Source organism: Eumetopias jubatus, unplaced genomic scaffold, assembly GCF_037043125.1.
Source record: "Eumetopias jubatus isolate StellerSeaLion01/CBP00866 unplaced genomic scaffold, mEumJub1_p1.0 scaffold_2, whole genome shotgun sequence".
In the NCBI taxonomy this organism is placed as follows: Eukaryota; Metazoa; Chordata; class Mammalia; order Carnivora; family Otariidae; genus Eumetopias; species Eumetopias jubatus.
In genome coordinates, this window is record NW_028274808.1 from 112,515,018 (window position 1) to 112,535,848 (window position 20,831).

Genomic DNA, 20,831 nt, shown 5'->3' on the forward strand with positions numbered 1-20,831 from the left:
TTATAAAATTTTTTCTCCTTAATATCAACTGCATATATTACATAATTCTAATACAAACTCACTGTAATAGAACAACATACTATACGTTTCATATACTCTATATATGCCATCCTTTGTCTTTTTAGCTAATATCAAATAATTTATTCCATCCTGCTGATTACATAAATCCTCTGGAGCTTTTGAATCAGTATTATCTGAAAGAATGTTTCTGGTTCACTATTTTCCAGATATGTGTATTGGCCTTTGCTCTTACCAAAACATAGTTTTCCATCCCCAGTAAATCCTTTCAAACACTGACACGTGGCATTTTCTCCCTCTGAAACACACTGAGCCCGTGTACTGCATCCCACAGGACCACAGTCATCAGCATCTGCAAACAGCGAGAACCCCATCAGATTATTTGCAGACCCTAGGGGGGAAATGGGCTTGAATGTTTTGGGTTCTACAGAATATTCCAGCACTTTCTTTCCAAGTTCTAGGACAGCCTAACCTCCAAAGAGAAACAATTAGTTGACCTGTAAGCTATATCTATATTAAAGGGTCCATAAGCTATATGCTCCCATTTACATGCTTTCATTAAATCTTGAGTCTTAAAGAACTATTGGTGTTCAAAGAGCCCTGTGTGAACTTGTTTATAATTTTTTAAAAAGCATTTGCAAACTTGAACTATAAAATTTCCAGGAGTAAATGGACTCAAATATCAAACCTTTTATTGTTTATTTGAGAATTCTCAACCATTATGATGTGCAATAGGGGTCAATATATTCTTATCTCCCCAAAAGACACAGACTAATATTTAACAAGTAGATCTGTGTACCAACATGGCAGAGACACGATAAATAAGAATTTATTACAATAATACAAGATACAATAAAGATTTATTGTCAATGTACTAAAATTATGTCTCATATATATGAGAATATGTATGTCACCATGTATGTTTATTGTCGAGATTTATGCAGTGACTTGCAAACCTCAAGGCACTTTTACAAAGTCATGAACCATATAAACTAAATGCTGTAAATGGATCATTTCATTTCATACTCCATTGAAATGCAAATCCCCCAGGGGACAGAGCTGCATGTTGAGCCATAAACATGAGCAAGTTCTTTTTTTTTTTTTCTTTTGACTACTTATATATATATTCATTCTCCAAATGCCACAGTTGGAGTTGGGGGGATCTGACATACCACAGCAGGATATAAACTATCATCTCTCTATTCACTGGTTAGTTTGCTCATCTGAGTACAGAAGAGGTAAAAGAAGCCTTCTAAACTTGCCCATAAATTAAAGAAAGTTAGATGATCTAAGCAGGATTCAGGTTCCATGTGAATGCAGACATTGGGTAATTGCATTTGATTTGCTTAGCTATTTGAGTGAGATTTCTCTTGTGGGAACACATGCCCTTCATTCTTCCTTGGTCATCTCCTGTCACTCATGACTCTTCAAGATGGATAAGTTCAGACTAAATCAATTATCCCTTTGATTTGGCATTTATTTGGAAGGCTAGCTCTCAAGTCACAAGGTTTGTTCAGTGTACGGTGGACAAGATCCAATTACCCAAGACATTTTAAATCACTTGCAGAATTGCCTTAAATTAGAATATGATTCAGGATTTATTTGGTAACTTGCAAACCCCAAGGCAGCTTTTGCATAATGAAAAGCAATGGATATGCCATTGGGGGTGGGGGATGGGCTATAGCCAAAGTTCTTTCTTCCACAAGTTAGCTCTGGAAGGAATGAGCGCCTGGGCTTCACATCCCTCTTCTCCAAAATATGGGTGACACTTTTTGTCCAGTCTACTTCACATGATAATTGTAAGAACTTGGGGAAAAAAGTGATTTTAAAAAAAAGACTTGAGAATAATAAATTTTATACATATGCAAATACGGATGATAAAGAAGAAGAGTATTGTGACAGTCTGAATCAGAATTAGCCTTATCACACTAGAAAAGACTCTTGGGTCTATTAGTCAAACTACTAAAATTAATTTTTAAAAGTACCTATTACATGCCAGATCCTAATGAGAGCTGAAAATACAGTGATGGAGAACATAGACAGGGTCTCTGCTTTCTTGTACAATTAGTGATTGAAGTACAGGTGAGATAAGCACTCTCCAGAAACAGCCCAGGTTCTAAGAGAGCTGAAATAACTCTCATCTCACCTGCTTAGGGGACTAAGAAAAGCTTTCTGCGCGAGATCTGAAGCTGAGATCTGAAGGATACACAGGACTTGAAAGGGTGTAGAGAGAGCACTGTGGGCTGAGAACACAGCATCTGTCTGTTACAGACAAGGCCAGGGGAAGTGAAGCTGGCCATAGAAAGTTGAGGACAGAGGGGTGTCTGGGTGGGTCAGTTGGTTGAGCATCTGCCTTCGGCTCAGGTCGTGATCCCAGGGCCCTGGGATCGAGCCCCACATTGGGCTCCCTGCTGAGCAGGGAGCCTGCTGCTCCCTCTGCCTCTGCCTGCTGCTCCCCCTGCTTGTGCTCTCTCTCTCTGTCAAATAAATAAAAATCTTAAAAAAAAAAAAAATGTCGAGCACAGAAAGGCACACACTGAGGCTGGTGAGGTGTGTAAGGACTAGTTAGTTCAGCTAGCGCCCAGCAGGCCATGTTAAGAATTTTAAATTTTATTCATGAATTTAGAAGAACTCATTATTTTAGTAAACTTGACAATGAAACCTTTTTATAATTGAATTTCTTTGTCTTGTTGTATACAGATCTACTTGCTACGTAGCAGTCTGTGTGTCTTTGGGGAATAAGAATATATTGATCCTAACCTAAAATCTATTATAGAGTTTTCAAATTCTTTTTAGCATAGACACTTTATTTAAATGAAATCTCACTACGAAATATAAATACGACCCCTTAGCCTAACATGAGTAGAACTAAAACTTTATAGACTAAGACAAAACAGAACCCAATTCAGGTATGGAAAGATAAGGCAGTTTTCACAAAGACAGTCAATTCCATCTATTCTGCACGAGATAAAGTCTCAGGTATGAAGCCAAACACAGCCTATTATACAGTATATGTATTCCAAATCTTCGGCCTTCTCATCACTACCCTATTCCACCCATGTGTCTAATTCACTATCTGTCATTATCTCGGTCTTTGAATCTCCCAAACATTAGTCTTTCAAATTATGCTCTGGAAACCTTCAGGGATCCTTAGCAACTTTTAAATCGTTTTCAATACTGCTAATATTATTTATACTGTTTTATTCTCTCATTTATTTGTCTCTACACCAGACTGTGCCCTTGGAGAACAGGGCTGTATTTAGCTCATCATCATATCCCTAGTGCTTAGCACAGCATGTAGAAAATTATTAAATAATCACTAAATGAGTACTATTCTTAGTGTGCTGTTTTCTAGACTTCCTCTTGACATGAATTAATTATTTGGTCATAGTTTTCAAAAATCTTTGGTAAACTCATTACCTTAATATATCTTAGTCTCAGTTTTCAAATCTGTAAATTGATGGGCTGTGATAAGAATCAAATTAGAACTTATACATATATATGTATTATATATATACATTATGTGCTTTAAAAAAACTAGAGGGGCGCCTGGGTGGCTCAGTCAGTTAAGCTTCGAACTCTTGATTTTGGCTCAGGTCATGATATTGGAGTTGTGAGATCGAGACCCATGGTCGGCTCCATGCTCAGCAGGGAGTCTGCTTGAGATTCTCTCCCCTCTCCCTCTGTGCCTCCCCCTACTCTCTCTCTCTCTCAAGTAAAGAAAGAAATCTTTAAAAAAAAAAAAAGAAGAATCAAATTAGAGAGTAAAGTACCTGGTAAACTCCAAAGCTCCATACAAATTATTATTACCAAAAATATCCACCTCTGTGTATTTTATAAAAATATCATACTGATAAGTTCTTTTTTTAGAGAGAGGGAGGGAGGAAGGGCCAAAGGAGAGAGAGAAAGAGTCTTAAGCAGGTTCCACACCCACTGGGGAGCCTGATGCAGGGCTTGATCTCACCACCCTAAGATCATGACCTGAGCTGCAATCAAGAGTTGGACGCTTAACCAACTGAGCCACCCAGGCGCCCCTGTACTGATAAGTTCTTACAGGGAGAGGTAAGAGGTCTCCAGGGTCTTATACGCAGACAAGGTAGTCTGTAGACCACAAAAGTTGGTTGAGCACTTTCAGTGTATCTAAGGTCTTAATGTGGAGCCTTCAAACTTATTTTTAGCCACAGATACTTTGTTAAAATAAAATCTTAGAAATATAAATAAATAAAATGTTTCAAAGTAGATCTGCACTGATTACAGGTAGAGAGCAGTGAAGAAGGGGTGAGGTTTGCAGAGGTCGGGCGCCTGGGTGGCTCAGTCGTTAAGCGTCTGCCTTCGGCTCGGGTCATGACCCGGGGGTCCTGGGATCGAGTCCCGCATCGGGCTCCCTGCTCTGCGGGCAGCCTGCTTCTCCCTCTCCCACTCCCCCTGCTTGTGTTCCTGCTCTCGCTATCTCTCTCTCTCTCGTCAAATAAATAAATAAATAAAATCTTCAAAAAAAAAAGAACTAGGCTCCCTGAAGTTGTTAAATACTGAAAAACTATTTAGCATCTTGGTGATAAATGTGCAATATAGAAGAACACAATTCTAACATTTGCTGTTTGTAAACTCTGGAGCAGCTGAAGCGACCAACCTATATTTGCTTATCAGTTACTATCTACTTTTCACACTAATGGAAGTATATAGCTAGATGGGTTAAATATCAAAATTACTAGGTATGGATGGAGACACACTCAAATCTGTTCTGTCTTATTTTTCACCTTTGTTTCTAAGTTAGATTTATTCCAAAAAGTTTCAGTTCAAAGACTCTCAATGAGTAAAGTTCATGTCCAGTCTAACATGGAGTCATCTTCCTCAGGCACAAGGTTCAGAAAAGAAGAAGGACCAAAGTTTGAGTCCAAAGTTTGGATTCACTAGGTTTGTGTACACTTAGCCAAAGTTAGAGAGCTAATTCAGGATTCTACCTGGTAGGATGGAAATTGTTGGAAGCAAAGCTATATTGGAGAACTCCTTATTCATACCTGATACCAGGATTTCAGCCACTAGTAAATGCTGAGATTCTGTAATGTTATCTTCAAATCCTCTCTTCCTGGATAAGACATCCAATGGCATCACTTGATCTGCTTCACTACCTAGTGAAGGGCAGAAGTTACAGTTACTGTACCTTTTATGATCAAGAAAGTTTGATTTAATTTATATTTATGGCTGTTTTCTGGTTGTAAGTTTAGACTTACTCTTACAGTAAGAGCATTCAGGGAAACTAGCAGTGTCCTGATGACTTAGAAAATCTTGCCTGCTACACCATACCCTCCAGGCATCACTCACTAGCCTCTTTTTTCATTGAACATAATTTTTACTTGAAAGGCTGACTGACAAGGGATGTTATTAACACTTGGAAATTTGGCAAGCGTTTTCTCAAAAATGAGGCGAGTCTGTCGTTTCAAGAAAATGAATTGAGAGTACTTATTGCCAATGATAAAATTTCAGCTTTCAAGTGAAAAGTAGAATTCTGAAAAATTTTCTCCACTACCCTGAGCTTGATGAAAATCCCAAAACTCAAAGACCTGTCTAATGAGTTTGATGGTAACAATTAATGAATGTGATTTATAAGTGTGTGTGACGCTTGGAAGATATGCACAACTCGGCCAATCCGTATTTTCAAATGACCAACATAATGCCACAAAATCATGCATTGGAAAAAAAAAAAGCCACTCAAAGTACAAAACAAGACCACTGCATTCTAACGTAGCGGTTACAAAACGTTTATTGATATGGCTTCAGATTCCACACTGCAACTATGTTTTAAGAATGACCTGTCCAGTTCTGCCATAGTATCAAAAGAAGATACACAAAAAAGTCATCTGAAAAGGCTATTAAATGATCAATCCTCTCTTTTCCAAATCCATGTCTATGTGAGGCCAGATTTTCTTCATAGGCGTCAACCAAAACAACACAGCAACAGATTTAACATAGAAGCAGATATGAGAATCCAGCTGCCCTATATTAAGCCAGACATTAGCATTTAAATGCAAAACAGTGCCTTTATGCACACTATATATTTTTGTTTTAGAAAATAGTTATTTCATTTATTTCCCTAAAAGTATGTTCTGCTTATACATATTGGAATATTATTGTAAGTTTAATAGATATATTTTTTAAACTTTTAGTTTTAATTTCTAATATTATAAATATTGATAGATATAACACACATTAGCAAAAGCTCTTTGGGGTTTTCAGTTATGTTTAGGAGTGAAAAGGGGTCCTTGGGTGACACCTGGTGTCTGACTCTTGATTTTGGCTCAGGTCATGATCTCAGGGTTGTGGCCCCGAGCCCCAGTGTCAGGCTCTGTGCTCAGTGGGGAGGCGCACTCTCTCGCTCTCTCTCTAAGATAAATAAATAAATCTATTAAAACAAGAGTGTAAAGGCGTCCTAAAACCAAAAATATTGAGAACTCTTTTTCTAAAGCAGCAATCAATAGAAAATTCTGAAAATCCAAAATCACCAATTCTGGTCCATGGATAATCAACCCATTTGTTTGCTGCTAATCTATCACCTAACTTACACCATGCCTACTAGATAAACGAATTAAAAAAAATCTTTAATAACATTTAAATTCTCTTTGGTATGAAGATATCAAGAGATGAATCCAACGACTCCCTCATTGCTTGCATACATATTCAAGGGAAGCAAATCAGCACTAATGGTTACACAACACATTTGATTTCTTCTTCCCTACTACTGGTTACACAACACATTTGATTTCTTCTTCCTTCCTCTTCCTCAAAGTCATATTTAGTTTTTTAAACATGGATCATAAGCCTTCTCAGGCTACATTCCCTACAGTTGTTATTTACTATAAAGGATTTGTGTTTCATATTAAGACCAGTTATGTAGTAGAAGGATTATATATGACTACACTAATATTGAGGCCATAAAATGCCTAAACAAAATGTCTCTGAACATTATCTAGGGTGGTAAAATGCTGGCATATTTTTTCCAAGTTTGGGCCACTCCACTGTAAATGGGGGGCTGGGGGACTGGAACTCAACATTTTAGATATTATCTTTTGTTTGTTAATTTTATAACTAGAGGAGGTCAATTGAATTTAGTCTTTAATAAGGAGCCCAAACTCATCAGAGGAGAAAGACAAACAAAATAAAAATACTTGGCATCCCTAAAAGCAGGGAAGCTTTTGTGGGGGGGCAGTGGTGCACAGGGAGAGAGAGAATCTTTAAGCAGCCTCCACATCCAGCACAGAGCCCGGTGCAGGGCTCGATCTCACAATGCTGGGATCATGACCTGAGCTGAAACCAAGAGTCAGACGCTTAACTGACTGAGCCACCCAAGTGCCCCGAAGCAGAGAAGCTTTTAATAATACAAAATATTAAACATCAGCAAAAGCATAGAGATTGATGTAGAACTATATTCTTGAGCCAAAATAAGATACTTTAGCCATATAATTTATCATCTTACCTGCCAGTATCTGATGGCCATTCAGAACCAGACACGCTTTCCCATCTGGGGCTTTCACAAAACCTTCACGACACAAACACTGAGCAGTTCCAAACCTCTCTTGGCAAATATGTTCACAGCCTCCATTTTGATGTAAGCAGGGCTGCGCTCCTTGTGGGGGAAAAAGGTACATTCACAGATGGGCTTGGAGATCAAAAAAGTGACACTGATACAAATCACAGGGTACAGGTTTTGAGGGGAGAAACTCAGCATATCTAAATGGAGCCTATATCAAGAGCTATTTCAGAAGAGTTCCTAACGGAGCCGGTTCTAAGATCAGCTCAGAATGTTATTACCTCGTGCGTATTTATTGACTATAGCCAGTACTTTTGTTCAAGAAGCTCTTCAGGCAGATGTGATCCCTATTTCCTGACTCATAATCTAGTCAAACTGACAAAGGGCAATTCAGAAGGAAGTTATTATAGGACACTGAATGATGCTCACTCACTCGCACTCTGGGGGATAGGGGGAGGTTTAGGGAAAGGCCCTAACCTAGAGATAGAAGCTTCTACTGCAGGTGTCTAAATCGCCCCGTCCCTCATCCTCACCCTCAATGACTTTAACCCAAGACTCCTTGAAAAGGAACAATTTAAGTAGAAGCTGGTCAGGAGAAGTCAACATGAGAATGGAGAGATAAAGCCCAAATTCACTATCAGATTGTCTCAATTTAACCCCAATCCAAATCTCAGGAAATCTTAACATCTACCCAAATTAGTGAGAATTGCAATACCCCCTCCTCCTCTCCTATCAATTAAAATAGTTACAGATGCCAGCCAAAGAAACACTGTGTGACGTGTCCAGTGTACCTGGTTTTGCCAATGGATGAACTACAACCAGTGATGAAGGCTTCAGCATGCTGCCTCGGAGACGTACCCGATTTTTGCCAGTCCTCTTGTTCACCCTTATTACTGATGGCATTGTCCAATCCGAGAACCACACATGATCCTCAAACACAGCCACAGCAAATGGGTGCCCTGGAAGCAGTTTAAATCCATTACATACATCTTGTCTTTGCCATGAATATTTTTAAAACAACAAGGCTTACAACATGCTCACACGATTCCCACACTAAAGCATTCTTTTAATAGAGCTGCTAAGCCAGATGCATGCCCCTACTTTTGCCTGCAGCAAGGAGGACCCACATGATGAGGGAAACTCCTCTTAGAATGGGAGCCGCAGGGTGTGAGGTCCTCACAGTGTCACACAGCATTTGGGGAGTGGGAGACTGTGCGCTGACTGACAGAGTATCAAGAAGGAGGAGGCCAGGGCGGCAATGTTTCTGTGTTTGGTGATTCTGTCACTATAGACTAAACTTCAGTGAGTTCTTTTACCTCTCTTTGCATTAAGTTCCTTGTCTTCTGAGTGGCAACCGTAAGTACTAGACTAAATTCACAGGTCGTTGGAAGGATCTTTAACAATTTGAAGTAACTGAATAGTAGTCTCCTTCAGTTCCCATCTCCAGCGACACATTTCCCTGCATCGGACCCCCACCTCCTTATCTCTCCTGTTACCTAGTATTAGTGCGTTGGCCTGTACTTCTGGTCTCATTCTTCCTGCCTTCTCTTGCACCTTGTTCTGTCATTCACCCCTTTCTTTTACATCTTCACTCTCTTCATTCTACTAGCTGCCTTCCCTTAGCTGATTAATATCCTCATCTCCCAGGCCCCTCTAGCTTCCTTTTGTCTTTTTCCTTCCCTTATTAGCCAAGCTGTTTAAAAGTCACTTATTACCTACTGCCTCCATTTTCATGGCTCCTATCAACCCGTAAGTGGGCTCCTCTGACCCCACCTCCACTAACCCACCTCTCCACACCCCTGCAACTGCCCTGATAAGATATTCAAGTATTTATAGCAAGCAGGGAAATGCTGGAATACACTATCTCAAGGGGCTAGAGGCTAAAGCTAGGGAGCCCCAAATTTGGAAGCTTTAATCATGTCCAGTCACATTTCCCAGGCCAGTCTTTTTGCAAATGAGCAATGGATTTGGTGGATTAGAATGACTATCTCCCTCTTCTGGCAGCAAACTCAAATGACTTGTTCTGGTGACAACGAGTCTCCATCCATCATTATTGACCAGGGCCATTAAAATGCATTTTAGTCTCTAGCCTTTTGTTCCTAGTTAAAGCCATAAACGCAGCAAGGAAATTTTTTTTATATAGCTATGAGGTTTTGTTGTTGTTGTTGTTATGGCAAAAAAACATCTAATGTATCATCTTAACCGTAGTGTACATTTTAGTAGTGTTAAGTACATTCACTTTGTCATACAGCCAATTTCCAGAACTTTTTTGTCTTGCAAAACTGAAACTCTAATATCCATTAAACCACAACTTCCCATTTCCCACCCCTTTTAGTCACTGGCAAACATCATTCTACTTTTTCTATGAATGTGACTATTCTAGATACTTTAAGTAGATAGAATCATATGGTATTTGTCTTTTGTGACTGGCTTATTTCACTCACCATAATGTCCCTAGGGTTCACCCATGTTGTAGCATGTGTCAGAATTAGCTATGTTTTCTTTTAATCTTTAAAAAAATATTTTTCTTATTTTTAATATTGAGAATTAGCTATAGTTTTTCAACAAATACCTCACACTAGACATAATCTTCCTTATTTTTTTTAAATAGGAGAGCCACAGCTGAATGTTAAATGAAGAATGAATTCCTTCAGGGGCACCTGGGTGGCTCAGTCAGTTGTGTACCCAACTCTCGATTTCAGTTTAAGCCATGATCTCAGAGTCATGAGATAGAGCCCTGTGTCGGGCTCCACACGGAGCCTGAAGCCTGCTTAAAATTCTCTCTCTCCCTCTGCCCTCTGCCCGTCCCTACCATGCAAGCTGTCTCTCAACAAAAAAAAAAAAAAAAAGAAGAAAGAAATGAATGAATGAATGAATCCTTCAATCTTTACATTGAAAATCCTGAGTGAGCAGCTGAGAAGCCACCTCTATATGCCAGTAGATGGCACTGTAATGATGGAAATGGTCACTTAGATCTTCTAACAAATATCTGATAATGTTTTTTTTAATTTAAATTCAGTTAATTAACATATAATGTATTATTTGTTTCAGAGGTACAGCTCTGTGATTCATCAGTCTTATATAATACCCAGTGCTCATTACAACACATACCCTCCCCAAAGTCCATCGATAATAGCTTTTAATAGGAAGTTGTATTAGTCACAGATTACGGCAGCACAGAAATTATTCACAAAGTATCTGTTATGCTTTTTGGTTTGGCATATGGTATCTTTACATTCTGGTTAGGAATTTTCAAATCCCTTTATGCCTTCATATATCAAAGCTATAATTTTCCATTTATTTGGGTGATGTATTTTTTAATAACATACGCCCCTACCCCCAGACCCCATGACCTCACAGGAACCATTTTTGTTTTACTCTCTACTGTATCTCCATTTCCCAAGATGATTCAATAAATATCTGTTAAGTGCATGGATGAATAAAGTCTATGATCTTACATAAGCTTATGATTTATTGTAAAGTATACCTTTAATTTTTAAGGAACCTTAGAAGTTTATAAAATTTTCAATTATGCTTACGACCTATTTAATGTATAATACAAATCTAGAAATTCATCTCCTCTAAACCAAAAAGAATGGACAAAATAAATATACAGATTATTAATCTGCTTCTTCGTAAAAGAGATAGACCAGACTTTTTGCATCTTCTCAAACCAGCCAGTTTCTGAATCTCTGAAGCATCTTCAATATCTCTCTGACTCTCATTTTGTTATTCAATCTACTACCAAATCCTCTAAGTGTTTCATTCACAGTGATTTTTTTTTTTTTAATACTCTAATCCTCCATTCCACTTTGAAATGGCAATGTTCTATCTCAGGCCTTCACCGACTGTTGACTGGACAACTGCTGTAGCCTCCCGACTAATTTCCTTCTCTCCAGATTTCAACCCAACCCTTATATTGCTACCTAAGTGGTTATAGTGAGGTGCCAGTCTTATCATATACATTTACTGCTCAAGAAAATGCGATGGCTTCTGGTACATTCAGTATTTCTCTCTCTCTCTCTTTTTTTAAAAGATTTATTTATTTATGAGAGAGGTAGTACCCGCTCATGGGAGTGGAGGGAAGGACAGAGGGGCAGTAGACTTCCCACTGAGCAGGGAGCCCCACACGGGGCTCAATCTCTTTACCTGGAGATATGACCTGAGCTGAAACCAAGAGGTACACGCTTAACGAACTGAGCTACCAAGGTATCCCCAGTATTTCTCTTTTAACATTTAGCATAGACTACAGCATTTTAAATATATTTATGAACATACATGACACCCCATGAAAAATCTGAAAATAAGAAATAAAACTATATGTATTGATCTTTGCATATGAATGGATATTCATTAATAGCTAAAAGTGATACTATCACAGTTGTACAAATGACATTGTCTAAAACATAACAAATGACAACTGAATCAAGTTCTTATTCCTAAAAAGGTCTTAAAACTTTTAATATTTTCATTCTGATTTTGAGAAATCTTAGCAAAGAGAAATGATTATATCTCACTGTGTTTCATCCAGTATTCCAATGTGAAGTTAATCTTTGTAGCTCAGAAATCCCCAAAGAAGTCTGTCAGTCTGTTTGTCTCCATCCCTCTCTCATGATATGGCTGAGGGAAGGGGGTGTCTGCAGGTGAGTGAGTGAGTGAGTGTGTGTGTGTGTGTGTGTGTGTGTGTGTGTGTAAACACATTTTGTATTTAACACTTGTCAACACTCAGGTCAAGAAGAAGAAATCACCCATCCCAAAGCCTCACCTACATCGTTCTGGGCAAGTCTTTGGCGTTTTGAACCATCCAGATTGGCCATTTCGATCACAGACAGCTTGGCATCACACCAATACAATTTGTCAGTAAAATAATCAATCGTTATTCCACTGGGCCAGACCAGATCAGAACTAGCTATAACCAGTCGGCCAATGCCTTGAAGGGAAGAACTTTCAATTCGTGGATTAATCCCCATATCAGTCCAGAATAATCTCCTTTAATCAAGAAAGCATACAACAAATAAAATTTGCATGAAAAAATTCTTCCATTCTTCCATCACTGAAAATGTCAGTGTAAATCACTTTAGAATAAACTGAAGTGGTACGCCAAGCAATATAGAAAGTATAGCAGTGTACATTGGACAAATAATTCTCAATAGCAAAAATTATCTTTTCTACGTAGAGCATCTTGGACAAGAAATGCTGAACTAAGGCTCAGATCATTGGATAAAGAAGAAATTATTAGTTTGAAAAGTTGTACTATATTACTAATTGAAAATGTGTTCAAGAGCATACTCTTAAATTAGTGTTTCATGCTGCAAAAGGCAATAAAATCTTATTAGCCTGTCCTTCTGTTATGCATTTATAAAACTCACTATATATGTAAAATTACAACATAAAGGAAATTGAATATTTATCTGTTATCTAGTTTTATACAATGTACTCAGTCAACTTGGTCAATTTTAAGTTCCATAAATTGGATGCCGAGGCACATTTTTTTGAGGTCAATATGGTTCATTATCTTTTATACTGGTTTGTTTAGAGATGGTTACATTCTCACTTTTTTAATCACGTGGCTGGCTCCAAATCAATTACCAACTACTGACAGTATATTATTTCCCATAGACCATCATAAAATTCCCATTATAAATAAAATAGATGTTTTTAATCCTTGTTTTTTAACAACTAGGAAGGAATCCATTATTCTCCTTAATTCTCTAAACCTAAACTAACATTTGTCACCAATAAGGCACTAATTCACAATTAACAACATAGTCCTCTAATCTTTCATGATTTCTATTTCCACTTATCTAAATCTAGGAGTGACCTATCATTTGAACTCATCTGATTTTTTTTCTAAGTAGAATTCATAAGCCATGCAATCCAAATACCATCCTTCTTTCAGAAAAGCAATAATGTAGATTTTTAAAGAAAATAGTTTCATGGGCTTGCATCTAATTGGTTAATGAATTACAGACCACTTCTTTTTTAAAAAATTAAATTGGCTTAAAAGGACGGTTATCTGAATAACAAAATTTTTCTGTAAGAATAGAAAGTCAAAAGACATGAAAGGATGAGGAAGTCATGCTAGCTATATCATTTCTGAAAGTTTGAACCAATCTCATGGATTTTCTTGATTTCTTTTTTTTTAAGTCTGTGTGTGTGTGTGTGTGTGTGTGTGTTTAAGATTTTATTTATTTGACAGAGACACAGCGAGAGAGGGAACGCAAGTAGGGGGAGTGGGTGAGGGAGAAGCAGGCTTCCCGCGGAGCAGGGAGCCCAACGTGGGGCTCGATCCCAGGATCCTGGGACCATGACCTGAGCCAAAGGCAGATGCTTAACGACTGAGCCACCCCGGCGCCCCGGTTTTCTTGATTTCTTATTCCACTGAACACCTGAGGTCTTAAGACAAATTTTGGATACTAGTATATCCAATATGAACTGCCTCATGACCTCTATAGGAAAGTGCCTTATTTTCACAAATACTTACTTGGCCATTGGATGGACAGCAATTCCTCGTGGCTGAGAGATGTCCTCCTTAATGATTATTTCACGATGTTTTCCATTTAAATCACTCCCTTCGATGAGAGATTTCCTAAGATGCATGTAATATAGAGGAGCTTGTTATATCAACTTCACTTTTTAAAGAAACATACTCCTTTTGCCTGTTACTTACTGAAATGCAAAGATGAGCATTCTAAACTACCTCCATCACATGTGTACACATACATACACACACTCTCAACACAAGTAAGGGACATCATACGTACATGTGTACACACACACACATGTGTACACACACACACACATCAGGACATACACCCACGAATTCTATTTTTTTTAAAGTCTTTTAATCAGCATCATAATATTTATTCCACCAAACTAAAATACACAGTGAAAGGATAAGGTAAGAGGGGACTGTGTCAGGGGCCTGGCAGGGACAAAGCCAGGGGTGTGACCACCAACCCCTTTTCTTCACAACCTCCCAGCTCCTGCTGAACCCAGTGAAAGCCAGAGGGGAGGAGTTATCATTTTCATGGTCACAGATCACGGGAAGGAGAGAGAGCAGGCTTCGAAGGGCCACAGAGACAGCCAACACAAGGACAGCAGAGGGGAGGTTTCTGTTGACTTAATTTTCTTCCATATGATTCTAAGACAAATGGGAGTGCTGAAATATTATTTGCTAATCTTTACATTAAAAAAAATAGGGGCGCCTGGGTGGCTCAGTCGGTTAAGCGTCTGCCTTCGGCTCGGGTCACGATCCCGGGGTCCTGGGATGGAGCCCCGCGTCGGGCTCCCTGCTCCGCGGGAAGCCTGCTTCTCCCTCTCCCTCCGCTGCTCCCCCTGCTTGTGTGCTCTCCCTCTCTCTCTCTCTCTCTCTCTCTCTCTCTCTCTGTCAAATAAATAAATAAATAAAATTTAAAAAAAATAACCCTTTGGAATCTGGCAGAGGAGAAACTCCTCTTTTCCTGATTTTTCTACCATTTGTTAAACTGACCTTCATTGTCAAATAAGTATTTACTGAGCACCTCCTGTGTGTCAAGGATTGGCCTACGCGTTGGAGACAACGGGAAACAAAACCCTGTCTTTGTCCTTATAGAGCTTAGAGTTCAGCAGGAGAGGGACAGGGAATCATAGTCTAGAGAATGTAAAGAATGCAAGTGGCAGAGTCAGACAGATGCCTTATTCCAGCACGCCCTCATCCTGTGTACCAACCTGGGCTTCCGAGCAGCATCCAGGAACTGGCAGGACCGCAAGCTGAAGGGGTAAGAAGAACCTCCCCTCCCCACCCCGTGTTGTCGGCTCAGCCTGTTTCCCTACTCCAAACTAAGAAGTCTAATTACCTTTGATTCATTCAACCAACATCCGGAAAGGTCTATCTCTTGCTCTTGTGGGCAATGTCTGCATAAAACAGGCCTGCCCAGAAACACAAGGGAGAACTATTCTCTCCTCCCTGTTCTACTAAACACTAAGGAGGTCTCTGGGTGGTTTATTCGAGTGAACTTTCTAGCCACCCAGTGGGGAAGGGGCTTCATATAGTCCTCCTCATAGTTTCTATGCAGGAGAGAGGCAAAGGCAAACTTGGCTGAGGGCCTGTGCTGATCTAGCACACTGCGCAAACTACCAATTCAGGGCGCTGGATAATTGGAAGCCATTTGTACAACAGAGCCACTTTTAAAAAATAATTCTATTTCCAGATGAAGTGATCGTCGGGAAGGTACTGCTGGGTGGAAGGTATTTTTGAACTCAATGTGTCAAATTCACTCAGTCACAACTGTCACTGAGCCTGTCCCTGGATGGGAGGGAAGGAACTCTGAGGCCACTTGCTTGTGACCAGGGGAGATAAAACTGTCAGTCCTGATCTCACTGTTACATCATCTCTAAATTCCTACTGTTTTGGCAGGAGTGAAATGATGAGAATCAAGATGGACATAAGCTCCTGACTCTGGATCTGTCTTACGCGGGATTGCTGGAATTTACTTTCACAGCTCTCTGAGGGGTTCACCCAATAATACACCTCTATTTGATTCAGCCAGAAAGCAAATCTCTAACTCCAGTGTGGGTAATGAGAAAGCAAGGCAAGCACGGACATTTGGGTGCCCACGAGTTCCAGCACGACCCTTGATCTAGTGGAGCATCTTTCCCTTTCTTTCCATGATCTAATTGGTCTCAATGCCACTGGGATGCTCCAAAACCCACCTTGTTTTCAGGGCAGCACTTGTCCATCCAGAACCCTAGAAGAGTGATTTATACCTACTGGTGGGTATAAATCATGAGCAAACATATATTTTCGCCCTCCTGATTCATTTTTACTAGGCATTTGACTTTAAGAATCAGGCTTCCTTAATGCTAAATAATAGCATTGGCAGTGGAACGATCAGTTAGCTTCCTTCCTACAGAGTGATGTTAATCTGCATCTGTCTTTTCCTCAGCCAATATAAACTGTAAGCATCCACTTGGCTTCTTTTAATTGGCTAAAAGTTACCATATAATCTAATATCATGAGCTTGGAATCTCAGTTATTTAAATCCAATTTCTAGCTAATACCAAGGTTTTCAAGCTATAAACCTCTCATTTCCAGACAAATGAAAGGTTTTCTTTTAACAGCTGCCATTAGAGGGAAGAGGACTTAGAGGGGCTTGTTATTACCGAAGTCAATGAACTCGGGAAGTTGAGGTCTGATTCTCCAGGACACGGAGGTGCGTGACTCTCTCCTGAGGGCATTGCCTTGCAGTAGGTACCATGGGGCCATTAATCAAACACTGAAAATTAAAGGTGACATGCAAATGTGGGAAATACGAGAAGACCTGGCATCCTCGGAGAGGCCCGGAGCAGCTGACATCTGCTGTCCCGATCAACGTTTACCTTTCTGAGAACAGCCACGGACAAGCTCTGTTATTATGCACAGCTGACATTTTAAAACGTCCTTTTAAGTAGGTTCAACACAGAGGAGGCTGTTATTATGATTTTTATCATTACTACAACTGAAATTCCAGATCTACTTCTTGCTGGCTGCTTGCCATTGGGAAAGGTACCTTACCTCTTTAATTCTCCATTTTTTCATCTTTAAATTGGGGATAAGAAAACTTAGCCTTTTGGGATTCATAGTGTCACGGATATAATGCTCTTTCAAAGTGTCTGATGCATTTCAGTTATGTAATAAATCAATATCCAAAGAATAAAGCAATAAAGGTATGTAAAGTAAACAAACAAAAATGAATGAATGAATGAGGATGGACTCACCCTGGATATAAAGGTACCATATTATTGATAACTGTACAGCACACCAGTGGCACATGGGGCTCATTTTTAAAACCTTTTGTTTCCCATGGATTATCCAGACCAAAAGATTTTTCTGGGACACAGGAAACCTACCCCCAAGCATATAAACCTGTTCCCTGGGACTTCTCCTTCTGGGTTGGGACCGCTGACCTCATGGAGGTGAAATCCTAATTGATTCTATCTTCTTTTACTTCAACACAGTTGCACAGGTTGACTACCCTTACACTCTACGGCCTTACAAGAAAACATCCTAGAGAGAGAATTTCTAAGGCTATCTTGGGCCAGCTGTCTGTACTCTGTGGTTGGCTGCACCTCTTGGAAGCAAGGTGTGGGCTCTCAGTAGCGCACATGAGAGATGCAGCCACTTCCCTGCTCCACCTTCCTCCCACCGCCACCATTGCCGGGGCTCACACAAGCCCCACACACATCAAGCGCGGCTGTCCCCCTACAGCCCCTAGAGCAGTACGCCCAGAGGGCAGAAACATCATAGCTTCTCTCTAGTTCTGTTCTTTACCGTGTCAGGGCAAGTAGACCATCTCTGCAACCTCGTGAGGACTCGGCTCACAACTCCCACGTTCAGCCTTGCTCCCTCCTTCATGCTTATTCACAGGGAGAGAGCATGTGCCTTCTAGTCTGTACAATGAGGGGTTTGGGCTAGTTGATTCCCGGAGCCTCTTCCAAAGCTCCCTCTGGGTGTGTACACCCTTCCATTGGCAATTATTTATGCGCCGCCTTCTTTGTACATCTCTTGTACTGATATGTAGAACAAGCTTTTGTACTGCGTTTTCCTGGGTCCATGTGCCTTAGCTCCCTGGCTAACCTGTGAGCCGACTGCAAAGATGGACACTCCTCATGCTCCTTTGCACCTCCCACGTTACCCAGGATACGGCCTTATCCATAAGAGATGCTCAAAGGGTGCTCACTGATTGTATTCAGACAGGCTTTGCATTTCTCTGATTACCACAGCCTGAAGTGCAAAAACACATATTACTTTCTTGGTCCTCACAATTCTCCCTTGGATACAGATCCAGTCTTGGTGAAAGAAGGACCATCCTGCTTGGTAGTGTGGAGGGAATGGAAGGAATATGGACAACACTAGGGGCATCTTTCCTCCAGTCCCACCCAAGCGCCCAGCATTATTTTCTTGGGTTCAAAGTGGAGGATGAGGCCAGCGGTATCACCTATGCCACCACTCCCATCCCACGTGGCTTAAAAGAGAAGGAGGAGCCCTACCCTCTGTCCGTCCAGTAGAATTTACGGTCAATCCAATCGATGGCAAGACCTTCTGGCATATCTACTGCTTCCTCAGTAAGCCTTTCTCGCTGGGAACCATCCCTATTAGCTCTCTCTATCCACTTCAGGGCTGTATGGGCGAAGTATATCTACAAGAAAGAACATAGGCATTTCTATCTGATTTGTTTTTAAAAATTAATGTGGCATATATACAAACATGGTTAGCAAATCTTCAGATCATACAGCGTAATCATTAAGAGATTGGCTTTGGAGATAGACACACCTACAACTGAATTCCACCTCCCACCTCTGCTGCTTCCCAGATGTGTGTAAACATAAGCAAGTTCCTCCATGTCTCAGACCCTCAGGGTCATATATATATATATATATCCCTGTGCCTGGCACATATGTCTATTGCTACTGGGTAATTCATTAATCTTTGATAATTGGTCAATAACCAAGCCATTGTCCTTGAACACTAATGGCTTCTACAGCCTGATAGGAGGCAATGATGAGCAGTTTAGTGGGGGCCTCAAGCTGGGCTGTGACTTCCACTGCTCAATCCACAGCCCTGCACTTCACTGCAAGTCTGGAGACACAGGTTCCTCTCCTGGTTCGGGCCCTTCTTTGTTTAATTGAGTTGGCCAAGTCATTAACCTCAATTTTCTCAATTGGAAAAATGACAAAGTTAGACTAGGTATTTGCTAAAGTTTCTTTCATCTCTAACCATATTTAATTTCTCTTTAATTAATCCATCTTGTTCAACAGAACATAACTTGCAGGTGCAAAGCTCCTTTTCAGTCTCCTATGCAGACTAGCAAACCAGTACAAGAATTTTGTGAGAGTGTTAAAAACTGCCATGGGTCAGCTGATAATTTAATGATAGCATTTGTGGAATTTTAGCTGAGTAGGTATATGTACCTAAACTTATAATCAGTGATGACAATGTTCATAAAATGGTAATTCATTAGCTAATGGGTTGTCATCTTTCTAGATAAAATAGAAAAGGTTCTATTCCATAATACAAAAATGAGTACTTCTCATATTAAAAAAAAAACAAAACACTAAGCTAGAGCTCTTCTCAAGCTCAAATGTGCACACGAATCACCTGGAAATCTTGTTAAAATGCAGATTCTGCTTCAGGGGTCAGAGCCTGGGAGTCTGCAATACTAACAAGTTCCCGGTGAGGTTGATGCTGCCGGTCCAAGGACCACAGTTTGAAGAGCAAGAACATGAGAACTTGACCAGGGAAATGAAAAACAGCCACATGACTGCAAGTTCATTCTAGGTCTCTTTATTCACCTTATAAAAAATGCTGACTGTGTAGGAAAAAAACTACTTTGGTAATAAATGAATCTTGAACTGATTTTTCCTATTATTTTCTTTCTATTAATATAATTCTTCCAGGGAGTCATATAAATTCAGTTCAAGGAAAAGAAAGGAGGATTTTTTTCGCTAGTGTTTAAGTATAAAACTTCTATTTGCAAAAAGAGTTATATTTGGCTATCAATCCATAGCAACTGAACACAGAATCAATCAGCTTCACTCTGTCTCTTTTGACCATATACCAGACTGCTTCAAATCAGGAATACACAAAAATAACAAAGCTTAGGGGCGCCTGGGTGGCTCAGTCGGTTAAGTGTCTACCTTCAGCTCAAGTCATGATCCCAGGGTCCTGGGATCGAGCCCCGCATCGGGCTCCCTGCTCAGTGGAGAGCCTGCTTCTCCCTCTCCCTCTGCTGCTCCCCTGCTTGTGTGCTCTCCCTCTCTCTCTGTCAAATAAATAAATAAAATATTTTTTCTAAAATACAAAGTTTAAAATTCTAGGGTTGAATGCACTATCTAGTAATAACTAAATAATTAATAACTATGTAAATGTATAACTACTGTGTGATTAAACTCCAGGAGACACCATAACATATCATTTCAAGCACATTCGAACCTAGCACAAATGTAACGCACCCCAGCCTCCCACTCATTCTGCTATTGGCAAATAACTAAAAACCTATTTATGGCAGTCCTCCCGTGTGTACAGCACTGTGCTAGCCTCCCAACCTCATCTCCAAGAGGAAACTAAATTTAAGGTCCTGCTCAATCATTCCCAATAAAATGGCTGAGTCACCGTAAGGGCCAGGGTAGGGTTATGAGAACAGAAGCGTCCTTAACATTTCCCAAATTATGCTCCAATGTCTGTATCTACATTTTTCCGCGCCTAATCATCCTGAGCTTAGCAGAGGGTTGTCAAGTAGCTCAGGTCATCTGTTAGGATAAAATCCTC

At 40.0% G+C, this 20,831-nt stretch overlaps 1 protein-coding gene across 1 annotated transcript in view; it reads right to left on the bottom strand.

Annotated features, from left to right (window-relative positions):
- The window catches only part of EGF (epidermal growth factor), a 95,579-nt gene that overhangs the window by 18,803 nt on the left and 55,945 nt on the right, over positions 1–20,831 (bottom strand). The window contains 7 exon segments of the mRNA XM_028121296.2: positions 254–370; positions 5,037–5,147; positions 7,490–7,639; positions 8,335–8,502; positions 12,309–12,532; positions 14,028–14,132; positions 18,554–18,702. Of these exon segments, the coding sequence (XP_027977097.2) occupies positions 254–370; positions 5,037–5,147; positions 7,490–7,639; positions 8,335–8,502; positions 12,309–12,532; positions 14,028–14,132; positions 18,554–18,702 (1,024 nt within the window).